Below are 14,796 nucleotides of genomic sequence, written 5' to 3' on the forward strand. Positions count from 1 at the left end.
GCTGGGGAACTCATTAGGTCATGTCCAATTCCGTATAAACACACACCAAGTGCTGGGGAACTCATTAGGTCATGTCCATGTCCATATAAACACACACCAAGTGCTGGGGAACTCATTAGGTCATGTCCCCATCCATACAAACACACACCAAGTGCTGGGGAACTCATTAGGTCATGTCCCCATCCGTATAAACACACACCAAGTGCTGAGGAACTCATTAGGTCATGTCCCCATCCATATAAACACACACCAAGTGCTGGGGAACTCATTATGTCATGTCCCCATCTGTATAAACACACACCAAGTGCTGAGGAACTCATTAGGTCATGTCCCAATCCATATAAACACACACCAAGTGCTGGGGAACTCATTAGGTCATGTCCCCATCCGTATAAACACACACCAAGTGCTGGGAACTCATTAGGTCATGTCCCCATTCATATAAACACACACCAAGTGCTGGGAACTCATTATGTCATGTCCATGTCCATATAAACACACACCAAGTGCTGGGAACTCATTAGGTCATGTCCATGTCCGTATAAACACACACCAAGTGCTGGGGAACTCATTAGGTCATGCCCATGTCCATATAAAAACACACCAAGTGCTGTGGAACTCATTAGGTCATGTCCCCATCCGTATAAACACACACCAAGTGCTGAGGAACTCATTAGGTCATGTCCATGTCTATATAAACACACACCAAGTGCTGGGAACTCATTAGGTCATGTCCCCATCTGTATAAACACAAACCAAGTGCTGGGAACTCATTAGGTCATGTCCATGTCCGTATAAACACACACCAAGTGCTGGAGAACTCATTAGGTCATGTCCATGTCCATATAAACACACACCAAGTGCTGAGGAACTCAATAGGTCATGTCCCCATCCGTATAAACACACACCAAGTGCTGAGGAAATCATTAGGTCATGTCCATGTCCATATAAACACACACCAATTGCTGGGGAACTCAATAGGTCATGTCCATGTCCGTATAAACACACACCAAGTGCTGCGGAACTCATTAGGTCATGTCCATGTCTATATAAACACACACCAAGTGCTGGGAACTCATTAGGTCATGTCCCCATCTGTATAAACACAAACCAAGTGCTGGGAACTCATTAGGTCATGTCCATGTCCGTATAAACACACTCCAAGTGCTGGAGAACTCATTAGGTCATGTCCATGTCCATATAAACACACACCAAGTGCTGAGGAACTCAATAGGTCATGTCCCCATCCGTATAAACACACACCAAGTGCTGAGGAAATCATTAGGTCATGTCCATGTCCATATAAACACACACCAATTGCTGGGGAACTCATTAGGTCATGTCCATATAAACACACACCAAGTGCTGGGGAACTCATTAGGTCATGTCCCCATCCGTATAAACACACACCAAGTGCTGGGGAACTCATTAGATCATGTCCCCATCCGTATAAACACACACCAAGTGCTGGGGAACTCATTAGGGCATGTCCCCTTCCAAATAAACACACACCAAGTGCTGGGGAACTCATTAGGTCATGTCCAATTCCGTATAAACACACACCAAGTGCTGGGGAACTCATTAGGTCATGTCCATGTCCATATAAACACACACCAAGTGCTGGGGAACTCATTAGGTCATGTCCCCATCCATATAAACACACACCAAGTGCTGAGGAACTCATTAGGTCATGTCCCCATCCATATAAACACACACCAAGTGCTGGGGAACTCATTAGGTCATGTCCCCATCCATATAAACACACACTAAGTGCTGGGGAACTCACCAGATTGTGTCCCCAACCTTCTCTAGTTGTTGTTCCTAACAACAGAAACCAGGATGTACCCTTTTTCTTTCTGCTCCATTACTCACAAGGGTTATGAACAGACAGACTCCCGTCTGCCCCTCCTGGACCACACTTTGTCATTTGAAGCATTAGAAGTGTGAAGCAGAAATCACCAGCTATACAAAGCAACAACTCATGAGGGTCATGAGAATGAATGATATGGTCTGGGGACAGTGGGTAGTGCTGGCAGGCTGGTGGCCACAATGACAAAAAGTTATCTAATACAACCACAGCAAAGAAACGCTGGGAATTCTCACCATTTAGGAATTCCTTCTCCTCGACAGAGTGAATGCTGACCAGGTGAGCTCCATGACTGCGACAGTCCTTCTCCGCATTTTCCCACAGTCGTCGGTGAGAGAAGTACCGGTAACAATGTCCCAGGAATTTCTGCCAGTTGTGATCACAGCCCTCCGTATCTGGGGGGCAAGGGAGAGTTCAGTTACTCCACTGGAAAAGTACATAGATACTTTATTGATCCCGAAGGAAACTACAGTGTCTCAATAGCATTACATGTGTACAGATATAAATATTAAAAGAGAAGTAAGATAGAAATAAAAGATAAGTTATCGTAAACAGTCTAACAGGAGGGGTTCATCACTTCCCCGGCTATAGGTTGACTCATTATAAAGACTAATGACCAAGGGTAAGAATGACCTCATATAGCACTCTTTTGAACAGCGCAGTGTTCTTAGTCTATTACTAAAAGTGTTCTTCTGCTCAGCCAAAGTAGCATACAGAGGGTGAGAAACAATATCTAGAATTGCTAGGATTTTCCGTAGGGTCCTTTGTTCTACCACAGCCTCCAGTGTGTCCAATTTGACTCCTATAACAGAGCCAGCCTTTCTAATCAATTTATTGAGCCTGTTGGCATCACCGGTGTTGATGCCATTGCCCCAGCACATCACCACATAGAAGATTGCACTGACAACAACAGACTGGTCGAACACATGAAGTTGAGGCCAGCATACTCCAAAGGACCTCCGTCTCCTCAGGGAGTAGAAGCAACTCTGGCCCTTCTTGTACACAGCTTCTGGGTTGGTGCTCCACTCAAGTCAATCATCCAGGTGCACCCCCAGGTCCTTGTAGGTCCTCACCACATCAACGTCCTAGTAATAGTAACAGGGAGCAGTGAAGGCTTAGTCTTCCCAAAGTCCACCACCATCTCTTTTACCTTACAGATGTTGAGCTGCAGATGATTCAGCTTGAACCATTTGACAATGTCCTCCACCAAGGCCCTGTATTCATCCTCCCGTCTTCCCTTTATACACCCAACTATCACTGAGTCATCAGAGTATTTCTGCAGATGCCATGACTCAGTGTTGTATCTAAAGACCAAGGTATAGAGGGTAAATAGGAAGGGAGCCAATACAGGCCCCTGTAGAGCCCCAGTGCTGATATAGCCATGTCTTGACACAAAGCCCTGAAACCTTAAACACATGAGGTTCTGCAGATGCTGCTCATCCAGAGCATCACACACAAACTACTGAAGGATGTTCTGAGATGTAATGGGATGTGACGGGATGAGGTGGCATGAGTTGGGATGGGCTGCAATGAGTTGAGATGAGATAGGATGTGCTGTGACTAGGTGAAGTGAGTTGGAATGTGCTGGGAAGTGTCAGATGAGCTGGGATGTGCTGAGATATGCTGGGTGAACTCGTTGAGTTGTATTGTGCTGGGATAGGCCCGGTGAGCTGGATGAGTTGGAATGTGCTGGGACGTGCTGAGATGAGTTGAATTGTGCTGGGATGGGCTGGGACGTGCTGAGATTAGTTGGATTGTGCTGGGATGTGCCTGGTGAGCTGGATGAGTTGGATTGTGCTGGGATGTGCTGAGATGGGATAAGGGGATGAGCTCCCTTACCTTCTTCGCACAGGCTGCCAGTGTAACTGGGCAAACAGAGGCAGGTGAAGGAATTGGTTCCATCTACACAGGTCGCTCCATTCTCACACGGGCTGGAGTGGCATTCATCAATATCTGAGGCAGAAATCAGTGCAGAATCTTCATCAATCGATCGGTAAAAGACAAAATATATGGCTGTCTAAATCATTCTTTCAGAGAGAAAAGATAAATCAATACTAGGCTTTCCAACAGATATACAAATACTAGAAGAGAAGTAAGAAAGAATAAAAAAGTAAGTTACCTCCAACAGTCTAACAGGAAGAGCCATCACTTCCCCAGCTGTAGGTTGACTCATTATAGAGCCCCTTAAAGGCTGGACTGTAGCTTGTTTCCACTGATTTATCACCTCCATCAGCCCCAGCCCTCCCTGTCCCTGCACTCCCACAATCCCAATCCAGCCACCATCTGTGTTTTCCACTGGTTCACTCTAACAGCCAAGCCCTCTGCACGGTCTCTAAAGCTTCCACATCCTCTGTATAATGAGACAAACAAAAGTGAACACAATATTCTAAGTGTGGTCTAGTCAGGATTTTATAGAGCTCCAACATTATCTCGCGATTATTGAACATTTCTTTTGAAGTTTATAGATAGATAGATATTTTATTGATTCCAAAGGAAATTACAGTATCACAGCAGCATTACAAGTACACAGATATAAATATTAGAAGAGAAGTAGAAAGAATAAAAAATAAGTTATCTCAAACAGTCTAACAGGAGGGGATCATCACTTCCCCGGCTATAGGTTGACTCATTATAGAGCCTAATGGCCAAGGGTAAGAATGACCTCATACAGCACTCTTTGGAGTAGCTCAGTTGTGTTAGTATTCACACCTAATTATATTGCAGTGCAGAATATATAAATAAAAATATGTTAAAAGTAGATTATTAACTGAGCCAAGATATAACAGAAAATTATAAATTGACAGTTGGAAAACATTTTCTAATTTAAGGAAGTAAGTAATGTCGGAGATAACAGACAGGTAATGTGTTGTGACTACAGTGTGTGTGACCCGTGACACCACATCTGTACCTCCAGGAATGAGCTGCAGCCTGAGATGGGCACAGCATCAGACAGGGAGAACGTTCCATACACAAGGGTGTGGTTCTAACTGAGGAAGGTACGAGGGAACAGGAGGTAACAATGGCTGCTCTTGTTAATCTGATCCGAGACTCCTGCAACCAGTGTGCAGAGTGAAGCAGAGACAGCGAGCAAACTGAGCAAGACCCACAGTAGATGGGGAGTGAAAGAGGAAAGTAGAACAAGAGTGGGTCTGGGGTTCAGATGTCTGTCAGTGCCAGGATAATGGACATTTCCTAGGAGCTGGAGAGGAATTTGGAATGGGAGGAAAAAGACCCAACTGTTGTCCACATCGGAACCAGTGATATGGAGAGGACAAACAAGTCTTTGTTAAAGGAGTAATGGTGTCACAGTGCACATTATAAAGCATATCTCATGAAGCTATCTATCAATGACTATCAGCTAAACCATGGCTACTGGCATTAGGCCAACAGAATAGACAGCTGAATGTGCTCAGACGTTGGTGTGGGAGAAATTGGCCTCGGTCCATGGGGCAACAGGACAAATGATGGAGAAAGAGGACACTTCAAATGAACAAGCTTCACTTGAATAGTACTGGGACCATTACTGTGGAAAACCAGATGAATAGGGTCTAGAGAGGGCTTTAAACTCAGAGACTGGGGGTAAGAGGGTTCTGGTCAGGAGAAATTCAAAGTTTGAAGTAAATTTATTATCAAAGTACGTATACGTCACCATATACAATCCTGAAATTCATTTTCTTGCAGGCATACTCAATAAATCCAATAATCATGATAGAATCAATGAAACAGCACATCAACAGGGTGGACAACCAGTATGCAAAAGACAACAAACTGTGCAAATACAAATAATAATAATAATAATAAATAAGCAATAAATATTGAGAAGATGAGATGAAAAGATCTCAAAATTGCATCTATAGTTTATTGGAACAGCTTGGTGATTTGGCAAGTGAAGTTGAGTGAAGTTATCCATTTTGGTTCAGGAGCCTGATGTTTGAGCATGAACCTGGTGGTGTGTGTCCTGAGGATCAGGAGAGAAGGGCCAGGCAAACATGAATATTATGGAGACAGGCAACAGTGTAGCAGGAAAGGACAATGAATACTCACCAGAAAGAGTCAGAGCAAGGGAGGAGGGAAAATTAAAGGCCCTTTATCCAAATACCCAGAGAATTCAGAAGAAGAGTGCAGAAACAGAATGAGATGGGTTAGAATCAGAGATAAGGTATTGAGGTGACCACATCTGGAGACAAAATATTCCTGGGACATTAACATTTCCTTGTGGAAGGAGAGCCAGGAGAAAAATGGAAATGGAGGTGGGATATCTAAGCCTGGTGGTGTCAGGTTTCGATCTGGGGTGTGCGGGTTCGATCTGTGGTGTGGGATTTCAACCTGGAGCATGGGGGCTTGATCTAGGGTGTGGAGTGTTTCTATTATTGCACAATGTGGTCAGCAATGCTGAGTAAAGACCTTGACTCAGAAGGTGGAGATGTCGAAAGACTTGTGTGGTAAGGAACAGGAAGAGAATTAAACTTCTTGTGGGCAGTGATGAGGGAAATGTCTATTTCACAGTGATGGTGATGTAGGACATGGATGAAGACATGCTGTCCTGTCTCTGTGAATAGTAAAAGCACGGGTTCAGAAGGTGCTTTTGGAGTAGCCTGGGCAAGGAACTGCAGTGAATCTTGTAGGTAATGACACTACAGCCATAGTCATAACTGTTCCTGAACCTGGTGCTGTGTGCCCTGAGGGAATGATTGTTCAGGAAGAATCAGTAATTACCTGTCTAAAGGAATGCTTTTTCTCAGTGCTTTGTTCTCCCTGTAAGTTGTTGGAACTGATGCCCTCCAGACCAGCAAAATCAGCAGGTTAATGGGCCAGCTGGTTCTGGGGTGGCAGATCCCATCCTGAGCAGTCTGCAGTCAGCTTACACTCTGCACTTCCCTTCTGTGATAGTGGGCGTCCCCCCCTCCCGTTGCCCTGGTTCCTCACAATTGATATGCTGGTACATTGATTGACATAGTCAGAATATTACAGTACAGAAATAGGTCTGTCAGCTCCTAGAAATCGATGGCGACCCCTGTAAATAAACTCCCTGTAGTGGAGGTGAAAGACACAGCAACCTGGGGAGTTGATGAGCTTGTGTGAGAGAATAGTACAGAAACAAAAGGAGAGGGGGAATCAGATTGATAGAATTGGTCTGCTTGACTCAATGGGCCTAGCAAAAACTCCAATCAACTTAAAGTTATGCACTCCTGTATTTAGCCATTTCCGCCCTGGGGAAAAATCTTCGGCTGTTGATTTATGTCTTTTATCATCATGTACACCTCTAGCAAGTCACGCCTCATCCTCCTTCAGTTCAGAAAAGGCTTAGCTTGCTCAACCCATTCTTATAAGACCCACGCTCTCTAATCTGGGGAACATCCTGGTAAATCTCCCCTGCACCCTCTCTAAAGCTTTCACATCATGCCTATAATGAGGCAACCTGAAAAGGTCTGAGCAAAAGCTGAATGAAACATTCATTCAGGTTATTGGTGAGTGAACGCTGTTTAAAAGCAGAGTCAACGGCACCTTGCAACTCTTTACTGAAGGATCTTCTGCAAAAGAGTTATCACAACACTGAAGAATTTAATATTGAGTTGAACGTGATAAGGGTCTGAAACTCATATTAAATAAAGCTCATCATTAAGATATGAAGGCAGTTTTGTCTACAGTGAACTGGGAAATCTGATTAACAAAGCACACAATTGATAAGCACAGGCAGATGTTTCCAAAAGTTTCTTAGAATTCCCAACCAAGGCATGCTATTTCAGAATTAAAAATTCTTCAACCATGGCTATTTACGGATGCTTCATATTGGAAGCCTAGGAACATGTTAAAACTAACAAGGGATTATTAAAAAATAAAGAGGACACACACACACACACACACACACACACACACACACACACACACACACACACACACACACACACACACACACACACACACACACACACACACACACACACACACACACACACACACACACACACACCACCTACCTACCTAAATACCACTCCACTCCCTTTGCAATTTTTGCTCATTTTTTTCTCAATTCCTGCTAAAACATTGTTTACATTTACATCATTTACTATTATATTGTAATAGTAATAGCCCTTACTGTGCCTATTGTCTTGTTTATTAATTATTGTACTGTCTTGCACTGTTTTGTGCACTTTATGTAGTCCTGAGTAGGTCTGTAGCCTAATGTAGTTTTGTGTTGTTTCACGTAGTCTGGTGTAGTTTTGTGTTGTACTGTACTGTTGTATGTACTGTACAGCAATTAAGGTTGAAATGACAGTAAAAGCAACTTGACTTGAGAATGTGAGACCTGATGGTGAGCATAAAAACAGAGGGCAAGAGTAGGATGCCAAGTTAAAAGTTGGTTTCTTGGAGGAAGAGACTGGGGAAGTTGCATTAGCAAATAGGAAATAACAAAGAATTAGAACAAACATGTTAGACCAGAAGACACAGGAAAAGGATTAGGACATTCAGCCCATTGAGTATACTCTGCCATCCTATCATGGCTGATTCATTATTCCTCTCAACCTCATTCTCCTGCCTTCTCCCCATAATCGTTGATGCCTTTATTAATCAAGAATCTATCAACCACCACTTTAAATATACCAAAAAACTTATGACAATGAATTCCACAGATTCACCATCCTTTGGCTAAAGAAATTCCTCCTCAGCTCTGTTCTAAATGGACATCCTCGTATTTTGTACTTGTCTGCATGGTAAAAAAAATAGTAAAAGCATCTCCAACAGCAGAAGGTGTGTGGACAACGGGGCATTTAAATGACAGGACATAGAACAAAACAACACAGTACAGGCTTTTCAGCTCCGATGTTGTGCTGACTTTCTAACCTACTCCAAGATCAATCTAATCCTTATAAGCACAGACAGGGTGAAAGCAATGGATGTAAGTACAAGTCCACAGGCCCTGATGTTTGTCTGCGGGTCACGTGAGAAGAGTCTGCAGAAACACTGGATGCATTTGTTGACTTCGCCCAAAATTCTTCAGATTCAGGAAGGTGCTGGTAGGATGGAAAACAGTTCAATGGAATAGGAATTATTGATAAAGGATTTAGAGTGTTAGCTCTGTAAGAAGTTATAGAGATGGGAAACTGGGATTTTATCAATTGCGGTGAATAGAAGGGGTTTGTTTTACTGAGATAATGTGAATGAATTATGGGTTTGTCCAGTTGAGTAATGGGAAGGATTGGGAAGAGCATCGGTCCATGGAGTTAATTGGGAATGAATGGGGTGCAGTTTGGGGCACTGGATTGAACTATAAGACCAAAGGGTTATGTTTAGGGTCAGGGTTCAATAAAAGTTTGGGTTGGAGTTATTAACAGAGTCAGGGTTCAGTAAATACTGGAAACACGAGCCCATCTGTGGAAAGAGAAACAGATTTAATGTTAGAAGTTTAAATTTCTTCTTCAGAATAAGAAGCAGTTAAGTGCACTGGGTTACTGGCGATGAATTGGGGGTGTTGGGTAATTGGCAGTGAATGGGGGTGCACTGGGTAACTGGCAGTGAATGAGGGTGCACCAGGTAACTGGCAGAGAATGAGGGTGCACCAGGTAACTGGCAGAGAATGGAGGCACACTGGGTAACTGGCAGTGAATGTGGGTGCACTGGGTAACTGATGGTGATGGGATGCACTGAGTAACTGGCAGGGAATGGAATGCACTGGGTAACTGGTTGTAAAATGTGGGTGCATTGTGTAGCTGGTAGAGAATGAGGGACATTGGTGCACTGTGTAATGGCTATGAATTCCACTTCCCATTCCCATTCTGACATGTTGGTCCCTGGTCTCCTCTACTGCCATGATGAAGCCATACTCAGGTTGGAGGAACAACATCTCATATTATTACAACCTGGTGGCATGGGTATCTTACAACCTGATGGCATGAACACAGATTTCTCTAACTTACAATAATTTTTCCTTCTCCCGCTTCTCTTTTTTCCCTCCCGATCCAGCTCCCCCTTACCCCTTCTCTTCTCCTCACTTGCCCACCACCTCCCTCTGGTTCCCCTTCACCTTCCCTTTCCCCCCTGGGCCACTTTTGTCTCCTATCAGATTCCTTCTTCTGCAACATTTTAACTTTTTCACCAATCAGCTCCCAGCTTCTTACTTCATCCTGCCTCCCCTACCTACCTGGCATCACCTGTCACCTTCCTGTTTCCCCCACCCCCACTGTCTTCTTCTGGCTTCTTTTCCCTTCCAGTCTTGACAAAGTGTCTCAGCCCGAAATGTTGGCTGCACCTCTGCAGATGCTTCCTGACCTGTTAAGTTCCTCCAGCATTTTGTGTGTGTTGCTCTGGAATTCTAGCATCTTCAGAACCTTTAGTTTGTGATTTTGAGGACCATACCAACAAGACAAGGTCATTTAGCCCCTCAAGCTTGTTTTTGCCATTCATAGAAACATAGAAAACCTACAGCACAATACAGGCCCTTCGGCCCACAAAGCTGTGCCGAACATGTACTTACTTTAGAAATTACTAGGGTTACCCAAAGCCCACTATTTTTCTAAGCTCTATCCAAAAGCCTCTTAAAAGACCCTATCGTATCTGCCTCCACCACCATTGCTGGCAGCCCATTCCATGCACTCACCACTCTCTGTGTGTAAAAAAAAAAAAAATTACCCCGACATCTCCTCCGTACCAACTCCCAAGCACCTTAACCCTGTGCCCTCTTGTGGCAGCCATTTCAGCCCTGGGAAAAAGCTTCTGACGATCCACACGATCAATGCCTCTTATTATCTTACACAATAATATCATGATTAATCTTCCAATCCAAATCTGTTCCCATGCACTATCCCCGTGTCCTTCATTCACAGGAACGTAGAAACATAGAAAACCTACAGCACAATACAGGCCCTTCAGCCCACAAAGTTGTGCCGAACATGTCCCTACCTTAGAAATTACTAGGCTTACCCATAGCCCTCTATTTATTTAAGCTCCATGTACTTATCCAAAAGTCTCTTGACAGACCCTAAAAACACAAAATGCTGGCAGAACTCAGCAGGACAGACAACATCTATGGGAGGAGGTAGTGACGACGTTTCGGGCTGAAACCCTTCATCAGGAGGTTTCCGCCCGAAACGTCATCACTAACTCCTCCCATAGATGCTGTCTGGCCTGCTGAGTTCTGCCAGCATTCATCTGCAGATTCACGTGTTGCCTCTTAACAGACCCTATTGTATCCGGCTCCACCACCATTGCCAGCAGCCCATTCCACGCACTCACTACTCTCTGAGTGAAAGACTTACCCCTGACATCACCCATGTGCCTACTCCCAGCACCTTAAACCTGTGTCCTCTTGTGGCAACCATTTCAGCCTTGGGAAAAAGCCTCTGACTATCCACATGATCAATGCCTCTCATCATCTTATACACCTCTACCAGGTCAACACTCATTCTCCGTCGCTCAACCTGTTTTCATAAGGCATGGTCCCCAATCCAGGCAACATCCTTGTAAATCTCTTCTGCACCCTTTCTATGGCTTCCACATCCTTCCTGTAGTGAGGTGACAAGAACTGAGCACAGTACTCCAAGTGGGATCTGACCAGGGTCCTATATAGCTGCAACATTACTTCTCGGCTCCTAAATTCAATTCCACAATGACCCATCTACAACCACTCTTTGCCTTCTGTGGGCAAGCCAGTTCTGGATCCACAAAGCAATGTCCCCTTGGATCCCATGCCTCCTTACTTTCTCAATAAGCCTTCCATGGGGTACCTTATCAAATGCTTTGCTGAAATCCATATACATCTACTGCTCTTCCTTCATCAATGTGTTTAGTCATATCCTCAAAAAATACAATCAGGCACGTAAGGCACAACCTTCCCTTGACAAAGCCATGCTGACTCTTCCTAATCACATGATACCTCTCCAAATGTTCATAAATCCTGCCTTTCAGGATCTTCTCCATGAACTTACCAACCACTGAAATAAGACCCACTGGTCTATAATTTTATTAACCCCTTCCTGTTCCTAACCTCTGCCCACAGAGACTCCATAGACAATCTCTCCATGACGTCCACCTTTTCTGCAGCCGTAACACTATCTCTGATCAACAGTGCCACATCCCCACCTCTTTTGCCTCCCTCCCTGTCCTTTCTGAAACATCTAAAACTAGCACTTAAAGTAACCATTCCTGTTCCTGAGCCATCCAAGTTATTGTAATGGCCACCACATCATAGCTCCAAGTACTGATCCACGCTCTAAGCTCATCGGCTTTGTTCACAATACTCCTTGTGTTAAAATAGACACATCTCAAACCGTCCATCGGAGCATGTCCCTTCTCTACCACCTGCCTATCCTCCCTCATACACTGTCTCCAAGCTTTCTCTATTTGTGAGCCAACCGCCTTTTCCCCAGTCTCTTCAGTTCAGTTCCTAACCCCCAACAATTCTAGTTTAAACTCTCCGCACTAGCCTTAACAAACATCTCTGCCAGGATGTTGGTCCCCCAGGGATTCAAGTGCAACCTGTCCTTTTTGTACAGGTCACACCTGCCCCAAAAGAGGTCCCAATGATGCAGAAATCTGAATCCCTGCCCCCTGCTCCAATCCCTCAGCCACGCATTTATCCTCCACCTCACTCTATTCCTATACTCACTGTCACATGACACAGGCAGTAATCCCGAGATTTTTACCTTTGCGGTCCTGCTTCTCAACTCCCTTCCTAACTCCCTGTAGTCTTTTTTCAGGAGCTCTTCCCTTTTCATATGTCGTTGATACCAATATGTATAACGACCTCTGGCTGTTCTCCCTTCCACTGCAGGATATCTTGGACGTGATCTGAAACATCCCGGATCCTGGCACCTAGGAGGCAAACTACCAGCTGAGTTTCTTTCCTGTGTCCACAGAATCACCTGTCTGACCCCCTAACAATAGAGTCCCCTATCACTACTGCCTTCCTCTTCCTTTCTCTACCCTTCTGAGCCACAGGGCTGGACTCAGTGCCAGAGACACAGCCCCTGTTGCTTCCCCCAGGTAGGCTGTCACCCCCCCAACAGTACTCAAACAGGAGTACTTATTGTCAAGAGGTACAGCCACAGGGGTACTCTCTAGTACCTGACTCTTCCCCTTCCCCCTCCTGACTGTTACCCACTTGTCTGTCTCCCGTGGCCCTGGTGTGACCACCTGCCTATAACTCCTCTCTATCACCTCCTCAGTCTCCCTGAGCAGGCAAAGGTCATCAAGCTGCATCTCCAGTTGCCTAATGTGGTCCCTCAGGAGCTGCAGCTCAACACACTGGGTGCAGATATGGCCATCCAGGATGCTGGGAGACTCCAGGACCTCCTACATCTGACACCGAGCACAGAGAACCGGCCTCACACACATACTACTTCCTTTCTGCAATTAACACAGGTAGACCTACCTCGCATTGTTACCGCCTAAGCCCGTTGAGCCAAAGCCCTATCACTCTGCTATGCCACACTCCGCTGCCTGCTGGATATGACAGTCTTCCTTTTAAACTTTTCCTGCTGTACTGGCTGACGTCACAAGCCTGCGCAGTCTTGCCTCTCTTTTACCCCGAGCAGTAAAACTGCCTTCACTCCGGAAAACCTTAGCTGTTCATCCGCAGCCTTCTTCTTCCGAATCAAAGAACCTGAATACCCATAAATATCTGTCTGGAATGATGCTGCAGACTGAGAATTCCACAGATCCACCAACCACCAAGTGAAGGGTGTTGCTTCACTCAGGTGGGTGATGGGAAGAACCACCAATGATTTTCTAATTTCTTGCGTCACATCAAGCTCTTGCGGTGCCTCCACAAATGATGGTTCAGGCAGAAGAGTCAGTAATTCCTGCGATACTGAAGTTGCAAATAATAATCCAGTTTGGCACTTTACCAATTTCACAGTTCTCTCCAGTGAAGCCAGCCACGCAGTCGCAGGTGTACATGGTGCTGTTAGACAAGCAGGTTCCCTCATGGAGACAGGGGTTTGTCTGGCAAGGGTCTGGTTCATCTGTACGGAAGCAAACACAGGAAAACTAGACAGTGTAAGGGCCATAAGACCATAAGAAATAGGAGCAGAATTAGGCCATTCATTCCATCAAGTCTGCTCCACCATTGCAACAGGGTGATGTTATCCCTCTCAACCCCATTGTCCTGTCTTCTCCTTGTAACATTTGACACACTGACTAATCAAGAACCTGTAATGCCTTGGTAAAGGTTTTGCTGTTAACATTGTAGGGTATTTCATATAATAGTCTTTCTGTAGAAGCAGTATTTGGGTTCTGGTTAGAGATAATGGGTGCTTTGGAATGTGAGCCGTCCAATCAGGGGAGCAGAGATTTATTTTGTGCGCCTGATACTGGTGTGAGCTTTTGTCTTTGTTCGGTGGGAGATAAAAAGAGAAGATGCTAGAGATAACCGGTCATAGGACTCGATGGGGACCATGATTCGATGGAACAAGGTGTGGGAGTCTACTGAGGATCAGTAAATATGAATTTTGGAAGAGTTGAGCTCCAACTTGTGCATATTTGACTGTTTAATTATAATGGGCCCTTTTTGTTTTTTCCTTTCTTTTCCTTACTAACCCTTTAGTTAAGTTAATATTCATAAATATACTTCCTTAATTATATGCAGTGTGCAATCTGTTATTTCCTGGCAACAAGTGGTAACAGGGCAGCAAATCTCACAGCATTCACACAAACTGGGCTTGGGTGAGAGAGACAGTCCAATCTCACGGATTTGATGGGACTGGAGTGTGCATTCCCTAGACATGCGTGGCTTGAGAACAGTGGGTCTTTTAATGCAGTGTTGGGAGACTGCCAGTGAGGGCTAACAAGCTGTTTCCAGAGACGCCCAAGAAGAAAGGGGTTTCATACCTATCATCTTCTGCTTTAAATATACTCAATAACTTGACCTTCACAGCCATCTGTGGAACAAATTCTACAGGTTCACCACCCTCCAGATAAAGAAATTTCTCCTC

The 14,796-nt window shown here is 44.7% G+C and overlaps 1 protein-coding gene across 5 annotated transcripts in view; it reads right to left on the reverse strand.

Moving 5' to 3' along the window:
- ncanb (neurocan b) overlaps nt 1-14,796 on the reverse strand; it is a 416,144-nt gene that overhangs the window by 191,436 nt on the left and 209,912 nt on the right. For 4 of the 5 annotated variants that reach the window (XM_073068065.1, XM_073068064.1, XM_073068062.1 and 1 more), the window contains 3 exons: nt 13,711-13,827; nt 3,707-3,820; nt 2,104-2,262 (listed from right to left, as the gene is read on the reverse strand). In XM_073068065.1, the coding sequence (XP_072924166.1) occupies nt 2,104-2,262; nt 3,707-3,820; nt 13,711-13,827 (390 nt within the window). The remainder of the gene's footprint in view (nt 1-2,103; nt 2,263-3,706; nt 3,821-13,710; nt 13,828-14,796) is intronic. The other variant, XM_073068066.1, reaches the window with a different exon arrangement.

Source organism: Hemitrygon akajei, chromosome 16 (genome assembly GCF_048418815.1).
Source record: "Hemitrygon akajei chromosome 16, sHemAka1.3, whole genome shotgun sequence".
NCBI lineage: Eukaryota > Metazoa > Chordata > Chondrichthyes > Myliobatiformes > Dasyatidae > Hemitrygon > Hemitrygon akajei.